The 18,023-nt window shown below is 46.2% G+C and overlaps 2 protein-coding genes across 4 annotated transcripts; both read right to left on the reverse strand.

Moving 5' to 3' along the window:
- Nucleotides 1-10,258: 10,258 nt before the first annotated feature.
- Nucleotides 10,259-13,912, reverse strand: LOC125549002 (putative pentatricopeptide repeat-containing protein At3g23330). 3 transcript variants are annotated; one of them, XM_048712516.1, is made up of 3 exons: nucleotides 12,045-13,912; nucleotides 10,654-10,978; nucleotides 10,259-10,502 (listed from the first exon to the last, which is right to left on the reverse strand). In XM_048712516.1, exon 1 carries the CDS (start codon nucleotides 13,871-13,873, stop codon nucleotides 12,326-12,328), a length of 1,548 nt encoding a protein of 515 aa, XP_048568473.1. In that variant the 5' UTR covers nucleotides 13,874-13,912; the 3' UTR covers nucleotides 10,259-10,502; nucleotides 10,654-10,978; nucleotides 12,045-12,325. The 3 variants fall into 3 exon arrangements, with proteins under 3 accessions (XP_048568473.1, XP_048568467.1, XP_048568479.1); XM_048712510.1 differs by having other exon boundaries at nucleotides 10,654-11,084; XM_048712522.1 differs by lacking the exons at nucleotides 10,259-10,502; nucleotides 10,654-10,978 and adding an exon at nucleotides 11,103-11,903.
- A 1,631-nt stretch (nucleotides 13,913-15,543) lies between these two features.
- On the reverse strand, nucleotides 15,544-17,390 carry LOC125509934 (pentatricopeptide repeat-containing protein At1g11900). The gene has a single exon (XM_048675026.1). It carries the CDS (start codon nucleotides 17,243-17,245, stop codon nucleotides 16,151-16,153), a length of 1,095 nt encoding a protein of 364 aa, XP_048530983.1. The 5' UTR covers nucleotides 17,246-17,390; the 3' UTR covers nucleotides 15,544-16,150.
- Nucleotides 17,391-18,023: the final 633 nt, after the last annotated feature.

The raw sequence follows: 18,023 nt of genomic DNA on the forward strand, positions 1-18,023 counted from the left end.
ACGCATATGAATGCGCATGAAGCCAACGAACTCGATGTAGTTAATACCATCAAAGATCATTGAACAACGAGGAACTGCAACATAGCCCGACGATGAAGACATTGTGCCTGTTTTTTTACCGATCAACAGGCAAGCAGATGAGTCCCACGGGTCGATCAACAGGCAGGCAAATGAAGCAGCAAGTGCTCACAGCGAGTACCAAAGGGTCCCGACGGGTAGCATATGAAGCCTACGGATCAAATACAGCCAGAGGGGGGGTCTGGTGTAGGACAGTGAAGACCAGCGGCTGGCGGCGGGATTTGGCAAGGGGCGGCTTAGACCGGCGAGGAGTAGCGAAAAACCGGCGGCAGATGGGCGGAATCCGGCGATGGGCAGCAAGATCTGATGAAGTGCGATGAAGACCTGCAGCCGGCAGCTCGATGGAGCCAGCGGCGACCTGAAACGCCCGCCTGGTTGAGGCTGCCCTGGATCGATGTGGAGAGCACCTCACTCGTGGTCAACCTTGCGGAATCCTATTGGGAGAGCACCTCATGCGTGGTCAACCTTGGTGGATCCGATCGAGAGAGCACCTCACGCGAGTTTGGATGTGGAGCCCCTGCGGCTGGAGATGTGATGCAGGCAGGAGGAGAAAAGCACAGCACGGGCACGCAGGGAAAGAGGCAGTAACGGCGACAGCCGTGCGAGAGATTGGATCAGTAGCAGCACGGATTGCGCGTGCGGAAAAAATCTAGGGCTCTGATACATGTTAGGAAATATGCAACTTGTATTTTCAGGTGACCATAGGTCAGTATATATACATGTATAGATGTCGTACAATAAGCAGAAAACACCTTATAGAACAAGAAAAATACAAAGGGGTACATGGCTAAATATATAACTCTAACACAATCCACCATGTGAGTAGCCATTCCTCCGAAACAAGGACACCAAGGTGAGGAGCGATGCTAAAGCAAGCAATGGAAGCGAAGGAGTGTCTCAACTCTCAAGCGCATTCCGAAGACACTCTAACCCCTCGACCCAGGTTCGAGCATAGCCAACAACATGAGTAAAACTGATATCACCACTTCAGTAGGAAACTTTCAGGTTTTTTAATCATATGGATCTGTCTTATTATTCCCTGTTGTATACAATTTGAATCACAAAACAGTAGTGTTTATATGATTTTCTCCTTATTACAGTGTCGTTATTCTAATCGGGATCTCTTTGAGAAATTGAAGCCATAGCGCTTCTCATGATTACATCTGGACCATGTCATCTATGTTGTCGGTAAGTGTATGCATGTTACTACCGGTGTTGCTTTTACCATGCACCCAACATTGTTACTTTTTATGTTGGCATTATAGGTCATTGAAATTGCAGGGGGGGGGGTGGGGGGGGGGGGGATACATGATAATTTCTTCCTTCTCTGGCAAATGGCAAAGATGGATATTTCAAAAGCTTTTGATTTTTCAGCCTTGTATAGAAGTTTACACTCGAAAAAGGAACCACATGTCCTCCTAAAGTTGGATATTTCAAAAGCTTTTGATATATTTTCATAGTCGCCTACTTGAGGTTCTTCATCACTTGGGATTTGGTTGCCGATGGTGCAACACATCCTTGCTTCATACATTTCGCTAGGCAAGTTTGGACGTTGATTCTCGAAAGGCTGGGATTGGGTACCATCGGTGCCCAGCCTACTGCGGTTCGCTTCTCAATCTGGTGACTGCAGGGCATGCATAGGAGTCCCCAAAAATTTCTGGAAAGAGATCAATTATCTCATCATGTTAGTCTCATGGGAGAATTGGAATATGGGAGCGATTGCATGTTTAATGGAGCTAGCCACGTGCCTCTTTGGTCTTATAGGCTGTGGTAAATGAGAACACTGCTGGCGCCTGGGGACTCTGCGGGCTGCTTCTAAGGTTGCTCACCCCGGACACTTGGTCCTTCCCCTTGGCAAGCTGGTCCTGTGTATTTGTGTGTGTGTGTGTGTGTGTGTCTTGATCCTATAATACGTAGCTTATTTCAGGGTGTGTGTTTGGGGCGAGGGTTCTTACGCCTTCTCCTCTGTACCTTTCCTTCTTCATGAAATTATATGTTGTTCTCCTGCATGTTCTGAAAATAAAAATACTCTTTTTTCTGTATATATCAATATATTGCCTAGTGATTATTTCATTTTGTTGGTTCTGAAGCGCAAAATGTCTGCAAAGTATTGGCAGACACAGAATGACGAAATGTGCAAGTTTTTTTGTGAACTCATTGATTTTAAACCTTATATTCAGGTAATTGTTCTATTTCTTATCTTTAGAGCTGGTAAAAAAATGGTACAATATTCATCAGAACTACGGTATGTGGAGAACTTGCAGCATTCTAGTTATGACGAGAGTGTGATGGAACTTGTGGAAAATTCGGAGGTGTATCCTGATCTTGATAGCTTTTGTAGGGCATCTGCACTTAAGGTGAGTAATATCATACTTACATTCATATAATTCAGGATTACTCTAATAACTCTCCTTTCTCAGCAATTATGTGCAATGTTATCTTGGTTGGAGCCTCAGTTCCATCCTCTGATACGTGAGGTGGGTAACACGCAGAAACTTCATTTTTTCTATGTTTTCTGTTCCTCAAATTAAATTGCAAATCATCATGTAGGGTCACAAGGATGTGCTCGTAGAAATAGTCTGTGATTCGTTTTATCTATATAACATAACTTATCTGCAGGTATGTTATCGAATTTGCCTTCACACTTTAAAAAAATATTGAACAGTTACGCAAGTTTTCTTCTTTTCAGCCATTGCATTATATTGATGAAAAGAACAAAATGGTATGTAGAATAACTGAAGATTCTAATGCCCAAACAAAATTATTCTTGCATTATTTTTAGCGACCTGTTTTATGTGCCTAGTAAATTATTCTGCACCTTTCTTGGTAATTACAGGAGCAAAGTCTTCGTCCTGCATTTAGTGTATTTTTTATATGAAAATCTTATCTATATTGGAGTTACTTCCTGGACATAAATCCTTGAAATGGTTGAAAGAATATTTCCTTGAAGAGCGAATTGAGGGAGAGCCTGCTGAAATAAATGCATTAGCATACAGCAGAGATTTTGCCTAAAAATATGTGAGAGAATGGAGATATTTCCTAAAATGTATCATTATTTGAAGAAACACTAATATGTGAAATGCGTCACTTTGGGTACATCTTGTTTTGTTATGAAACTGTTGCTCTTTCCAGTATCATATGGCAAAAGAACAGGCAAGATTGCATGAGGAATTTGATGCACATGTGTCTACAGGTGCATTAGATCATTTTATCTGCAAGGTTAGTTATTCAATGGTAGGAAAAATGCCAATGTAAGTAATATGTGTCTGCAAATATATTGGCTCATTCACTTGTCTTTTGAGGTTCACAGGGTGATGCACTGAATGCTATTCTTGATGATGATATTATACACAGTCGGTTTTCAGTTCTGGATCATACTCTCATTAAGTTGTCTTTTGAGGTGCTAATTTGGTCAATGTATTACCCTTATTTATGGACTATATTTTCATGGAAATGTATTCATTGCAATGTACCTTTCTATAGCGAAGAGCTATACTTCTGGGGAGGCAAGACCAACTTTCTTCGTATTATCAACATCTGAGACAAGTTGTTCACAATGAGCAGGTGTGCATTCTATTTTTTTCTGCTTGTCCTTGATTTTTGCTGAATATACTATACAGAAATTCTATTTAGTACTACTATACATTAGAGTAATTTATGTATGTACCCTAAATTTAAGACGTTTACACTCCCATATTTTGCTTTCAGAACACACTAGTTATATTTAGTTAGCATGACAAGTAGGAAAATTGCAGCTTTTTTTTGTACTATATCCAACTAATGAAGTGTGCAACATAAGATCTTTGCATCCATTTGGGGATGATGCGACAAATTCCCCACATTTTACAAACCAGTTTAACTGTATCACTGCAAACATACTCCAATACTCGCTCTGTTTCACTATTTCTATCTGTTGCACACATCTTAAGATTCCAAGTTTTACCAACAATTAGGTTAAGTTGGTTATGTGACGCAAAAGTGAAAACATCTTTACTTTTGAGCTATGCTTGATTTGCCTTGGAGATATTGTTGCATTCAGTACACTAGTCATTTTACTTCCAATGAGCAAAATCAACCGGTAGGCCGTCGTTGCTTGACTATACAACACATTCTCGATCGCAGCGGAATCTCTGCAAGCCTATTCATAACGGCTTGCTGATCTTGTAGTTCTGATTATCCAAACATTCTTCTGACGAACATATGCTGTTTACCAGCTATGCAAGATTTGGGCTTTGGGCTTTGGGCCTGTGCAAATTCTGTAGAACCAATGTTATTGACATTCAAGCTGTGTATGGAATTCTTAATATCTTGTGCTCCCTCCTTCTACTTATACAAGGCCATTTTAGCAAATCTCAGATACCAAGGCTGAGCAGAGAGAACTGATAAATGACATGTTCATTGCCCGCTGCATCTCCTCGTGTATGTATGTCCTTGCTGCATGCACATGCTAGCCAATGAAACAAGAGAACACATATGCATGCAGTCCCTGAGCTATTAATGAGAGGTGGAAACGGAGAGTTTTTTCCTCTGGGAGGGTGAGGGAAAAGAAATCTTGCCTTGTATTTGTGCGTTTTTCGTATTCTGATAGTAGCATTGTACATAAAAAAGGAGGGAGTAGGACTCAGTTTACATGAAACTTTTTCTTGGAAATCTCCAATAGGTAATGCAGAAAAAGGAGCATGCCAATTTTGCTGCTGCTCCAATTTATTGATTTTCTCCACTTTTCTCTAAGCAGCACCAAAACTTATCTACCAATTGTCATTTATCCTCCAAGATTTGATATTTTTAAAGCTTGCTCAATTCAACTTGCATTGGTCTTTGAAGTTGCAAGTATGCATCTGCATGCTTGTTGTTAACCATCTGATAGTGAATTCTTCAACTTTTTCAGCTGAGAATTGGACTTCAAAGTTTGATGTGTGAGCTGGAGGCCGAAGGTTTTTTCAGCATTGTGGATGATTCTATCGATTGGGTACTTGTCTCGTCAATAAACACTTTATATTTGCTCAGTAGTGCATGCGGAATTAACAAATGCTTGACCTACTTCTGTAACGTTCATTGGTTGCATGTTTTTTTTTGTAGGACAAGAAATGCTTTTCACAACTGGTGTACAAATTCGACAAGCAAGTTTTTGTTGGTCTTGATCTTCCAAAATATTATGTTATTCGTGGAATTATTGTCTGAATTTTATTTGTCAACACTTGTGTGCTTCAAATAATTCATAAACCTTAATCAAATATTCTATAAATGTCAGGATTACCGGGCAATGTCACTTATGAAGGATGACTCGTGCTCATGGAACCAAGTTTTCGAAAAGGTAAGGCATTTTATCTCTTGGATATTGTTGTTTCTTTTATATTAGCTCCTTCTATAATAGTCTAGCATTTTGTGTTGCTTATTGGTCTATATCAGGTTGTTGACAAACCATATCGTAGGTGGATACAAAACATTCCTGATCTGGTACTGAGCTGTGCTTCCCTTTTTCATAATTTAGTTTCTGGTTGTGTACAAACGTTGTTGATTTCTTGTATAATATCATTCACCAACCATTGCAACAGGTTAGATACTTACCGCGCATATGCTACCCCGGTTGCGTATTTCCTTATATGTAAATAAATGCTGCATATAAATATTAATATATTTCTGTTAGTTACCATATGTATGGTGTCTAATACTAAGCAGTTAGCAACAAATGATAGTGTAGCATTTCACTACATTATCGTCCTTTACATTAATTTCATTTTGTGGGTGCCCTCAATTCTTACAAATGTCGTTTTGCGTGTATCCTCGGGTCTTACCGACACCGTGATCTGCTTAACCTCTCCATGGCGTGAAGCTTTGAATTGTTATTTTGTACGATCTACCTGGAGCTAGCTTCTGAGACCAAGGAAAATAAAGGAAGTTGGCATCATTAGATGCAGAGTAATCCAAGGGAAAGTTGTGGCCCGTGGCATGAGATTGACCGTTTGTTTTGTGTATCTGTTACTGCTACGTCCAATGCTTAAACTGTAAATAGGGTTTACCTGAACTTGTTGCATGGGTCATTCTGACCCTAGGCCCCCATCCCCCCACCACAAATGGTAAATACTCCCTCTGGAAATGCCTGTGCGCCTTGGTTTTTGGATGCTAGAGCATACTTGGTCGACGCTCAAAAAAATAGTGGAAAGGAAGAGAAAAAAATATAGAAGGATCTACAAAAAGAAAGAATTGTAAGTTATAACAAAGAGTGGTCAAGAAAAGATACTTGTGCAAACCATACTTGGATAGGACATGTTACGCTTGCATACGTAGGATTTGTGCCAAGTTAGGAATCTTGCCCTATAAGTGCTATGGAGCTTGATATCCTATCGGTGTCCCGCGACGCCGCCGCCGCCGCTGCGGCCGCCGCGTAGATTTGATCCCCGAGCTCCTCCTCATCATTGTCTCATGGCCTCCTCGGGCTTCCTCCTCCATCTCCCCAGCAGCCCTCCCAGCCACCACTCCACCTCCACCCCCCGCTCTCTGCCCCCCTCCCGATCCAGATCCAGATCCCTCGCTTGCTGCCGCCGTTGGAGGGCTGGAGGCTCCCGTCCCTTGCTCCCTGGGGTGCTCTGAGCTCCTGCTGCCACCTCCTCCACCTCGCCTTCCTGCGAACTCTACGCCAAAGCTGGTTGCCGAGGCACCTGTGACGTCTTCCGAGCAGCCTTGGGTGGAGGTTGGGGGACAGCGTCGTTCGCGGATGGAGAAGGCGCCTGCTCCGTCTCCCAGGAAAGGGGTCGGTGTCTCCCTCGCCTTCAAGAGGAGAACGTATGGCCGCTGCTTCCGTTGCCTCGCGTCGGAGCACTTTGTGGCTGACTGCTGCGACCCTATAAGGTACCTGGGTTGTGGCATCTCTGGCCACCGCGAGCGGGAGTGCCCGACGCGCCTTCCGGCCAAACAAGCTTCAACCCCCCACTCCCCCTCGCTTGCAGCCTCTCCACTCGGTCACCGGATGCGCCACCCTGCCACGCACCTCCGCCATATCCACCACATCGCTCGTGGGCCTCCGTTGCTGCCTCTCCGGCTGTGCTCGTTCAGGAGGCGCCTTGTAGCAACTCCGGCTCCCCCTGCTCAGGTCTTGCCGACCTCGTCAAGTCTTCCATTGCTGCTGAATTGGGGCTGCTGCAACCCCACTTTGCAGCTCAGATCGAGGCCCTGCACACCGAGGTGCAAGCACTGGCTGTCACTCGTACAGAGGAGGTCATTCAGCCTCTCCGCGACATGGCGTTCGCTCTGCAGGGTTGCGCGGTTCAGGTTTCGAGCCTCTTAGAGCGGCTGGAGGCTATCAGTGGCAGTGTTGTTTCTTCGCCGGCCATCAATGGGTCTCCTGAGGTGCAGGAGGATGGGACTTTGAGGATCGGTGGGGGACCTTTCTCTTCCTCGGCGCCGATGGATCCGCCTCCCCCCTAGTGTGAGCATGAGGAACCGGCACCTCTCGTTGTTGCTTGTGCTAAGGGTGTCAGTGAGACTAGTTTGGCTGGTTGCTCGTCTGAGGTACTGGCTACTATGGCGCTTCCTGCAGATATTCTTCCTACTTTGGATGTAGTTTTGCACAAGATGATGATTCAACACGAGGAGGAGCAAGGAACGGTTGAGGAGATAGTCAAAGTGAGTAAGGACATGGAGCAGATTGAGGTGGTTTTGCCCACTGGCTTGGCTGCAGAGGTGCCTCCCTTGGTATCCTCTCCAGTGATGCTTTCTTCAGGGGGCACTACCAATATGATGTCTTGGGTGTCCGAGGAGCTACTTGGTAACATTGGCATGCCTCAAGGTCCGGCTTCAACCACCTTATTGGATGAGTTCCTAAGTAGTTTCAGTTGCACAGCGCCGCGGTCCTTGCTTGAAGCACCGATTCATGTGCAGATTGAAGGGGCATCTACTTGTCCCGAGAGGCGTAGTGGACGTTTGGATAAGAAGAACAAAAGCTGCAACATCCCGACTGCCAAGCGTGCTGAATATAGGTTGGCGGAGGCTTTTGGAGAGCTACCGAAGGGAACGACATCTAAGAAAGTCACCGAGGAGGATGTGCAAGAGAAGATGAAGACTTATTTGCAGATGTACAAGAAACCGCTCACGTTGACGGCGATCCAGGCAATTCGTGCCTTGGTGGAGGTTAATGTGTGATGGCATTTTTCTGAAGGTTAGGGGTGAGTGCACATCTGGTTGCAGGCGTGTTCTTGAGGTTGCAGAGATTGATTTGGCTGGGTATGTTGTGTTGTCAATGGTCTTGGGCCTAGGCACTCTTGTATCCGGATCGGACGATGTTCCTTGAGTGCTAGTCGGGTGTGTGTGGTCTTCGCCAGTTTCCCTTGATTAACCGTGCCATGTACGGTTTTTGGGTCCGATTTCCCTTATTAACTGGACCAATTCTCTTCTTCTTAATGCAATGCGGGAGCTCCCCGCCCTCTGACGAAGTTCCGTCAAAAAAAGTGCAATCAAGCTAGCATCTCCTAGCATTCATGAACACAAGCTTAGTCTTCCTAGGAAAATCTTGTATGCTCATTTTCTTGGTTGCACAAACCCAGATATCTTTACGCATGTGTACTTTATTTTTCCTCTTTCTCCTTACGTGCGATCACTTGTATAGCATTTGAGTTCAATTTGGTTCATTTCCAACTTGTACAAAAACCTTGAACTTCAATTTGCTTGGTTTGGTGCCTAACCCCTAGCAAGATCCTCCATAAGCTTTGTGTTAGGTGTACGTGTTTGACAACAACAATTACCAAGTTATTCACTTTGCATCGACAACTTATGAGATCTATCGATCCTTCGCCAACATCGGAGAAAGGTAACTTTGCTATTGTTCATCTCATTTTCTACTCAGACCTTCTTGAGTGCTTTGATAGATAAGGACGGTACATCTCATCCGGTCTTCGACGGCCAAGAAGAAATGAACGACTATGTCACCAAGTCTCGCCACTTCGGACTACAATGAGCTATGAACGGCACAAACGCAATCTTGAATGAGCACCTCGCCACCGATGTGCACCAATATGAAGATCTCACGGGGGACTATCTCAACGCCAAGTTAGACGCACATATGGACCGCATTCAAGACAAGTTCGACAAGTACAAGCCTTCTTCATCTTCATCACTTTCAAGACGGCGTTCAATTGCACATTCATCCGAGCTACCATCCGGCGCAAGTACATACCGGTCTCGACGTCACCATCATCATGAAGAACAATAAGGATATCTTGCTCTAAATCCTCCTCAAGGCAATGGATTGCAAGATCGCATCCTTGAGAATGAACAACGACAACGTGAAGCTCAAGAACAACATGACACTTATGACCGTCAAATGAACCAAGAGGAAGAACGGTATCGTCAACAAGAAGAGTGACGCCACCAAGATGAAGAACGTGAGGCACACCGGCAAGAAGCCCATAGTGTGGACCAAGCAAATCAAGCACACCGATCTCTCCGTGCTGCCACCTACAACCTTCAAGAGCAAAGCTAAAGGGAAGAGAAGAGAGCCAAGACAAAGAAGCTCGCATTGAGCAACATCATGAGATGTGGTGCATTGCTAATGCACCTCGCATCCCTCACCAAGCACATGAAATAAGTTGTCGTTGGAATGAAGGAGCTTGCTCGAGAAAAACAACACATTCCAATGCTAACTAAATACTGTAATGTGCATGATGAACCACTAAAATATGCATACCACGTTGCAATGCACGGGCAATTAACTGGTAAATACTCCTTCTCTTCCTAAATATAAGTCTTTCTAGAGATTTCAACAAGTGACTACATGCGGAGCAAAATGAGTGAATCTACACTTTAAAATATATCTACATACATCCGTATGTTGTAGTCCATTTGAAATGTCTAAAAAGACTTATATTTAGGAACGGAGGGAGTACTACGTAACCTGGCGTCCATGGCAGTACGAAAGATTGTTAAAACAGTTCCTGGTCTTTTTCTCGGAATACTTGAATTTCTGTCACTTGGATCGTCACTTCTTCTTGCCATGTACAGTAACAGATCGGCAAAATTAGATTCAGACTTAGAGATCAAACCCTACCAATCTGAGATCCCGAGTGAGTAGTGTCAACAGATCATGTTGATTACGACTCCCAGCAAAAAAAATTGCTACTATCCATCTATCCAGCGTTTTTCGAGGTTAACTTTGACCACATGTTAGAGCAATAATATGACATGTAAGTTACACAAAGCATATCATCAAATTTGTATGTGAAAGGAGCTTCCAACGATAGAATTTCCACATTATACATCTCATATACTAGTAATCTTATCAATAGTCAAAGGCAATCTCGAAAAACGCATTATATATATGGATGGAGGGAGCACGAGCTACTGAGGAAAATGCAGCTCACCACTCTTATTTGATAGAGCCCTTTTCGCTAACATAGATACCTCTTGATGTCGTGGCTCTTCACATGGCATTTCTGTTCCAAGAAGAAACAAGATGATTCAGGATGGAGGTTATTGAGCAATAGCAGCAAGATCGCAAAATATATTGTCTAAGCAATCTCGTACGGAGCTACCGAAGGTTCATAATTGTACAAGAATGGAAAACAGAGATGCGGGGACTCTCACCTGGTTAATCAGAGTCCTTTCCATCAACGAGTAGCTTCCTTGACCTTCCCAAAGGATAGTTAAATCAAATTTGCTAAGCAAGAATACCATGGGAGCACCTGATTCAGTTACATAACATCCTAATCCAGTACATATTTTTTTACGATGACTCGAAAAAGGATCTTGACAGGAACATGGAATGGTTCTCACGGTCACAGGTATAGCAAAGCAGCAAAAGTAGAGCTGCCTTGCCCCAAAGGCAGAATTATCTCTTGGGTTAAGTTTGCGAGCTTCGGAGACCCCAGTGGAACTTGCAACAAGGAAGCTACCACCATAGACTCTTTATCTGTAACAATAAATCTGGCTTAGGAGTGTTGATGCACATGGATTTGGATCAGTGCCGCAGGAAATTAGTCTTGGAATTCAATGTGTGGCATTTCTGACTTTGCAGACTGCAGTAAATAGTACAACAGGAATTATATTAGACATCTAGGAGGTTTTAAGATTCCCTTTCTAAGCAACCATATGAGTCATCTAAAAGCTATTTCGAGATTACCATTATATAGAGATCTAGATTTAGTTGAACAAATCAAAGTTTGTATAATTTCCTAAGCTGTCCTTTTATTCTCTGCAGGCCTGCCTGAACAGCCATAGTTGTACAGTTTCACTGTCAGATGAAGGATTCTGAAAAGGTATGGCGACACCAAAACACTTGCCATTGAAGCAGACTGTTCTCAGTGAGTCCGACTCGGCTAAGAGTTCCACCACTATAAATCTACTACTCAAAAACCAAACTCCAGCTATGATGTTTTAAGGTAACACCTACAATTGTGTAGCCGGTCCCAAGGCAAGAGGGAGGAGGGACCAACCATATGTTCATAGAGAGTAATTTCTTGTGTTGTCGTCCATTTTATAGTCGGAATGAATAAATGTGCAAGAGAAACTGGGAAATTACATGTTCTGTTGACAAACAAAGACCTCCAAACTCAAGTCAAAGAGAATTTTGTTTTGGCCCCAGCTGCATATAAAGTGAGTACTAGTGCAAGCTCATTTCAGTCGATGGTCACACAAACCATCTGAGCATTCTTTAATGGTCTCTCTCTAAAGCTATATGTTCTCCAAAATTTTCTGGATCTTTTCTGGTCAGTGGCTCTTGGTCTAGTGCTCTTGGGAAGTTAGGTTCTTGGAATTTCTTATGCTTAGAATGTTCTTTTGGAGCATCCTTGGTTCTGCTGTCAACTCAACCTCATCTAGCAACTCACTTCCTTATCCTAGAAAAAGGAACTCAATCACTTCATGTGATGACAAAATAAAGAAACACCAAATTCTGGTGAAAAATAAGGAAGCGCCAATTTCTGAAGCAATCAAAAAAAAATAGACCATACAATGAACCTATAAGAAGTTATATTTACCTGGTGTAAGAGTACATGGGAAGAGTGAACATTGCAAACAACCACACCGTTGTTGCAGAGGCACTTCGTTTGCTGTAATAACATCCGCCCGAACGTACATGTATGAGCATAGAGTAAATACAGCAGCTCTGCTCTTTTAACTGCCAATGGTACAATTTGCTTTGATGTAGTCCTGTACAATGCCAATGATTCCAGAGCATACCAGTTTATGTGCGCTGGTAGAGCTCTGAACCACTGAAAGAGTCGTGAACAATTCACTCCTAGAAGAATAGTGATAGTCACTATATTGCTGCATTTACCCAACTGCGACCAGGTGTTTTCTTCAATGTTCCGTGTTTAATCTTTGCCCTCACTTGTTCAACAATATTCCACCTACCAGAAGAGGCGTGTAGGTTAGATACCGAGACAAGATTTGATGGGCTCTCTTCTTCCAATCTAAGAAGAGACCTGCAAGCTAAATCTTCAGTCTCTTTGTTACTGTGAATAACAGAGGCATCCAGAAGTGCTCCCCATACACTAGGGCCTGGCTCTACGCTCATTGACTTTATGAAGTCCAAGGCATGGTCAATCAACCCAGAACGCCCCAGTAAATCAACTACGCAAGCAGACATCTCCTCGGTTGGATGGACTTTATGATCCTTCACCAGGGAGTTGTATATCTCAAGTCCCTTCAACACCAATCCTGCCCTGCAGCACGCGGAAAGCACACCCAGACCAACTATGCTGTCTGGCTTAACCCCAGAAGCATGCATCTGATCAAACAAGGCAACTGCCTCCATACCCATACCATGAAGGCCATAACCAAGTACCATTGAACCCCAAGAGATGACATCTTTGCGCCAAGTACCATCATCGAAAATGCGCCTTGCATAACGCAAGGCTCCGCCCTTTGCATACATATCAACCAAAGCATTGTTGAGGGACACCTCCCCATAGAGCCCCATCCTCGCGGCGAAACCATGCACTTGCTTGCCCTCTGCTAAGCCCATGAGGCCCTCGACAGCCGACAGCACACTGATCAACGCGACCCTATTCGGCAGAATACCATCAACCGCCCACATTGCCCGGAAAGCCTTCGCCGCATCCTCAAACATGCCATTCTCGGCGTACCCTCCCACCATGGCAGTCCACGAGACGACATTCCTCTGATGCATCCTGTCAAAAACCCTGCGCGCAAGGTCTGGCCGGGAGACCCTGCAGTACATGGAGACAAACCCGCTGCTGACATGGAAATCGCCGTCGCCGCACATCCCGCGCTTGACGGCAAAGCAATGCAGCTCCCTGCCCTCGCGCTCGGACGCGCACGCGGACAGGAGCGCCGAGACCGTGAACCTGTCCGGGCAGAGCCCGTCCGCGACCATGTGGCGCGCCAGGGACCGGAGGTCGATGCCAGCGGGGGCGTGGGAGATGAGCGTGTTGTAGGTGGAGGCGGTGCGGGCGGGCATTTCGTCGAACAGGCAGAGCGCCGTGCCGGAGGTGGAGGAGCGGTGGGGCGAGCGGAGGTAGAGGAGCAGGATGGAGTTGGTGAGGACGGGGTCGGCGTGCAGGAGGCCGAGCCGGAGGGAGAAGGCGTGGAGGGAGGCGGCGGCGTGGGAGCGGGGGTGGAGGGGGAGGAAGGAGGAGGCGAGGGAGGAGAGCGTGAAGGCGTCCGGGCGGCGGGCTGGGAGGAGGAGGAGGCGGCGGAAGAGGTGGAGCGGCAGGTGCGCGTGGGAGGGGTCGGAGAAGGCGAGGCTGGAGAGGAGGGAGTTGAAGACGGGGAGCGGCACGCCGCAGGGGTCCGCGCCGACGGCGGCGAGGCGGGAGATCGTGAACGCCGGGAGTGGCCGCATGGAGCCGCCGCGAGTTTGACTGACGGGCAAACGAATGTGCTGGGCTGCCAAGGGGGGTCCCTAAATTTGTTTTACTCTCTAAATCTATTTTTTTAGATTTATAGATCTAAATAAATTCTCTTTTGCAAGAATCTCTCATTTGGCATGCACTTAATTAATTCTTCCAAAACTTTTTCCATCAAAATGTCCGAAATTTCGTGCAGAAGAGACGAGCGACCTCCACAAAGAACGGATTGTAGCGAGGCGAAAAGAGACGACCGTGGCTCCTTTTGTGTTTTGCTAGCAGTGCCGCTGGTTCCCTCTCCCTTCGCCGACCCTCCGGCGGCGGGAGGGAGGGGGAACCTCGGATCTGTGTGTTGGTTGTGTTCATAGTAGGATTAGGGTTAAGAAAGACGTTGTCAAGACCGTTTCGGCGGCGTCGTGTCTGAATAAGTTTCCTCGGGCTTCATACGCGGTCAGACGGGACTCTTGCCTCCGTCTAGGAGCCGACGGTTTGGGGAATCCCGAGTCTCGTTGAGGTCGCGGGCTATGGTGTCTGGAGGTCGAACGACACTGGCTGGGCTAGTCCTCGAGTGGTTGGTGATTTTGCAGAGATGGAGCTTCTTCCTCCTCATTGTCGGTATGATCTATTGTTGTTGGTCCTCCTTTTCCTTTGTGCTGCTGCTGAAGGGGTGCCTTGCTTTCCTCGGGCGGTTGGCCCGACCGTGGCGCCGTTACCGGATCCTAGTTCTCTTCCATCTATACCTGGCCATGGGAAGCCCGGCCCGAAAAAGCCCGACCCGGCCCGGCCCGACGCTGCTCCTAGGCCGGGCTCGGGCCTAGATTTTGAGCCTGATGGCCGGGCCTGGGCCCGTCATTTTTACGATTTCCTGAAGGGGCTCGGCCCGAGGCCCGAGGCCCGCCGGGCTTTTACGTGTCCGTGCCGGGCTCGGGCCTAAAAAACCAGGCCCGATGGCCGGGCCAGCCCGGGCCCGGGCCTGAGTTTTTTGCCTCGGGCTTGGCTAGGCCCGGCCCGAGGTTTGGCCAGGTATACTTCCATCCAAAGGGACACATATGGCGATACTCAAAGGCACAGATAACGAAGGCTGGTACAGGCTTGTTGGATGCACCAGTGTGTCTTTGTCCTTTTGGCGCCGGAGCAAAGAAAAGATGGAGCAGTGTGGTGGTGGTGATGATGTGGTTAAAGATGATGTCCTCCTTGGGTTTGGTCGCAGATTATTTTGTTGCATGAGTCTTTCACAATGGTTCAGGGGCGATGGCACAGAGCTTCGAAGATCTTATTATTATTATTATTATTATTATTATTTTAGTGTGCTCTTTGTTATTCTGCTTAATCATGCTTGTACGGTTCAGGACTTTGTAATGTTTCGTGACCTAAATACGAGCATACATTCTGAAAAAAAATGTTAGAATTTCTTCTCTGCCCCGCACTATCTCGTGATTATTATGGACTCCGTTTGCATTCACTTATTAAATCTTCTAAAGTTAGTCCCTAGGAGAGCATGCAGTAAACATCCTCGATCCAGCACCCCCAACAACAGAAACTTCAACAAACTGCACGTTGCATGGAAATGACATGGCATCACACCATCATCTAGGGAGTAGGAGTTGTTTCGCAAAAAAAAAAAAAAATCTAGGGAGTAGGAGTTCATGGCATATTGACAGACACATAGTGTGCACCGGCCCACGATTTGTAAGATGGTATTATCCCAGAAATTTTGGATAGAATCAACTTACACGTGTAAAATTTCATTTGTTCGCTATTATGCCTAATGATTTACAAGCATAGCCTACAAAATGAACCAGATGCCAAGATTTCACTATTCTTCAGTGCACTGAAGAGCAACGTAAAATGCTGAAATTTGACACCCACAAGTTCAGAGCACAACGGCCCCTCTTTCCAGTAACGGGCACCTTCCAAGCGACAATCCAGCGATGCACCAAATATTTCTTAACTGGGAATTGCTGCAGTTGCTACTGACTCGTGTGCCTGAATCTCTTGAATCATGGATCAGCAATGGCCTGCGGTCATGATACGCCATTCAGGTCTGTAGCTCCAGGATCATTGCAGTGTCTTTGTAATCATCAAGCTACTGTCATCTGAACTTTGTAGTTCTCTGCTTCTTCCTATAGGATACATCTTCTGAAGATGATACATCTTCTGAAGATGTCAGCCAACAAGACCAGTATCCATGGGAAGTCGGGAACTGGGTGCCAGCAGCTGTTGCATCGCATGTGAAGGAATCACACAAACCTGGAAGATAACTTTTCTGCTTCTTACCTGCTGCTGTTCCTGGCCCTTCTTCCCTTGGACTTCTGCCTGAAATCTTCAGGGCCTAACAAATCAGACGCACTCGAATTCATCTCATCGGTGAGCTTTTCTGCTAACTCAAACCGCCCAGCTTTTTTCATGTCACTGATCAGTGCCCGATAGACATAAATCGAAGGTTGGTGCGACTTCTTCATCTGCTCAAACGCCTCGAGGGCATCAGCAATATGCCCTGCCCTTCCAAAACAATCAATTAGCGCGGTATACGTTCTCAAATCCGGACTGATGCCTCTCTCAAACATCTCTCTTGCAAAGCTTTTGCACAGACTCAATCTTCCAAGCCTACGCAGGCAGTTTATCACTGTATTATACGTCACGATGTCAGGAGAAATGCCAAGTTCCTCCATCAGCTTCACCTCCCCAAGCATTTCGCCCACCCGACCAACTTTCCCTAGCATGTCCAAGACAGTGTTGAAGGTGACAACATCCAAGCATCTCCTATCTTTCTTCAGCTCCTCGAAAATGATCAAGCATTTATCGAGGCGCCCATATCTACCCGCGGCGAAAACAATGCGATTCGCCACCGTGGGGTCTCTGCCATTTGTGATCTCCAATACCTCTCTCACAAACTTGAGTAACAGTTCATTGTCATCTAGACCCCCAATGGCCCTGGCGACACACATGTAGGAAGTCAAGTCGGGAGCAGCTTTGGAGAGCAGCAAGTGTCTGAATACCTTGGCGAAGAGAAGGAAGTCGTCTGCTTCGCACGCTCGCTTCAGCAGCAGATTGAAGGTGCCCAGGCCCAGACTGATCTGCTCGTCGCGCAACCGCCGGAGGATTCCGGCAACCTCTGTAAGGTCCGCCCGGGACAGCGTTGAGCCCCAGTCCCGGTCCAGGGGTTCGGGTCGGGGCTCCAACTCGCTCCCCTGATCCGCTGCTGGGTTCTCTGCTGGCGGCGAGCCCGCGAGACGGGAGGATGATACCGCGGGTGTCCCTGTCGTCGTCGTCGAGGCCGCCGTCGCAGCTCGACGGTGTGGTCGGCGGAGTGCGAGGGCGGCTAGGCGGGAGGGAGCGGCGGGGAGGCGGCGTATTAGGGGGAGCATGGGGGCGGCGGGAGCGGGCGGAGCAGGTGACGCCGGCGAGTTAGGGCGAAGAGGGGACGAGGCGAGCTACTGCATCCATGGGCCTGTGGGGAAGCTGGCTTGGGTTCCTCCGTATCAAAGAGACCGAACTACGCACGGCCCAACATTGTCTACCACTTGCCACTTTGCCAGTGCAGCACTGAACCACTGGCCAGGGCCATACATATTTCCCAAAATCTAAAAAGTGGCCGCGCACTAATTGATAAGAAAAACGGCCGGGCTTCCTAACTATACATGAGTAGTTTTTTTGTCTGCTAGTGCATGTCGTTATCAGCATTTAATGTGTTTATATTAGTTAGTCTGATTTGAAAGAAACAGCTTCACGTCCAATTATTTTGGTTTTCTGAATTTTTAAAAAGTCATATTTTTCAAACCGCGCGTCGGAATTCAGATCCGTCTTCACTGTTGAATTCTTTGCGACGAGATCTTTGAAACTAGATCCCGCATGAGTATGTTTCGATGAAATTTTTTTGATGCCAACTTTCACGCTATATTGTGCAACTTCAGTACTGCTTTATGCAACTTTAATACTACATGGTGCAATTTTTTTCAAACCCAGTTTTTTGGAGCTGCATCCACAGTAGTTATAGTTGCACACATAGTAGTCCTAGTTGGCACATGCACGACCACAAAGTTGCACAATCTGGTCCGCATAGTCACATAGTTACACACATTGATGTTTAGTTGGCATGTAACGTAGTCTAGTCGCATACACATTGATATTTAATTGGCAGGACAC

Source organism: Triticum urartu, chromosome 1 (genome assembly GCF_003073215.2).
Source record: "Triticum urartu cultivar G1812 chromosome 1, Tu2.1, whole genome shotgun sequence".
Taxonomy (NCBI): domain Eukaryota; kingdom Viridiplantae; phylum Streptophyta; class Magnoliopsida; order Poales; family Poaceae; genus Triticum; species Triticum urartu.

Excerpts from the sequence above, each read along its gene's own strand:
- LOC125549002 (XM_048712516.1), bottom strand. The coding sequence starts at position 13,873 with ATGCGGCCACTCCCGGCGTTCACGATCTCCCGCCTCGCCGCCGTCGGC.
- LOC125509934 (XM_048675026.1), bottom strand. The coding sequence starts at position 17,245 with ATGCTCCCCCTAATACGCCGCCTCCCCGCCGCTCCCTCCCGCCTAGCC.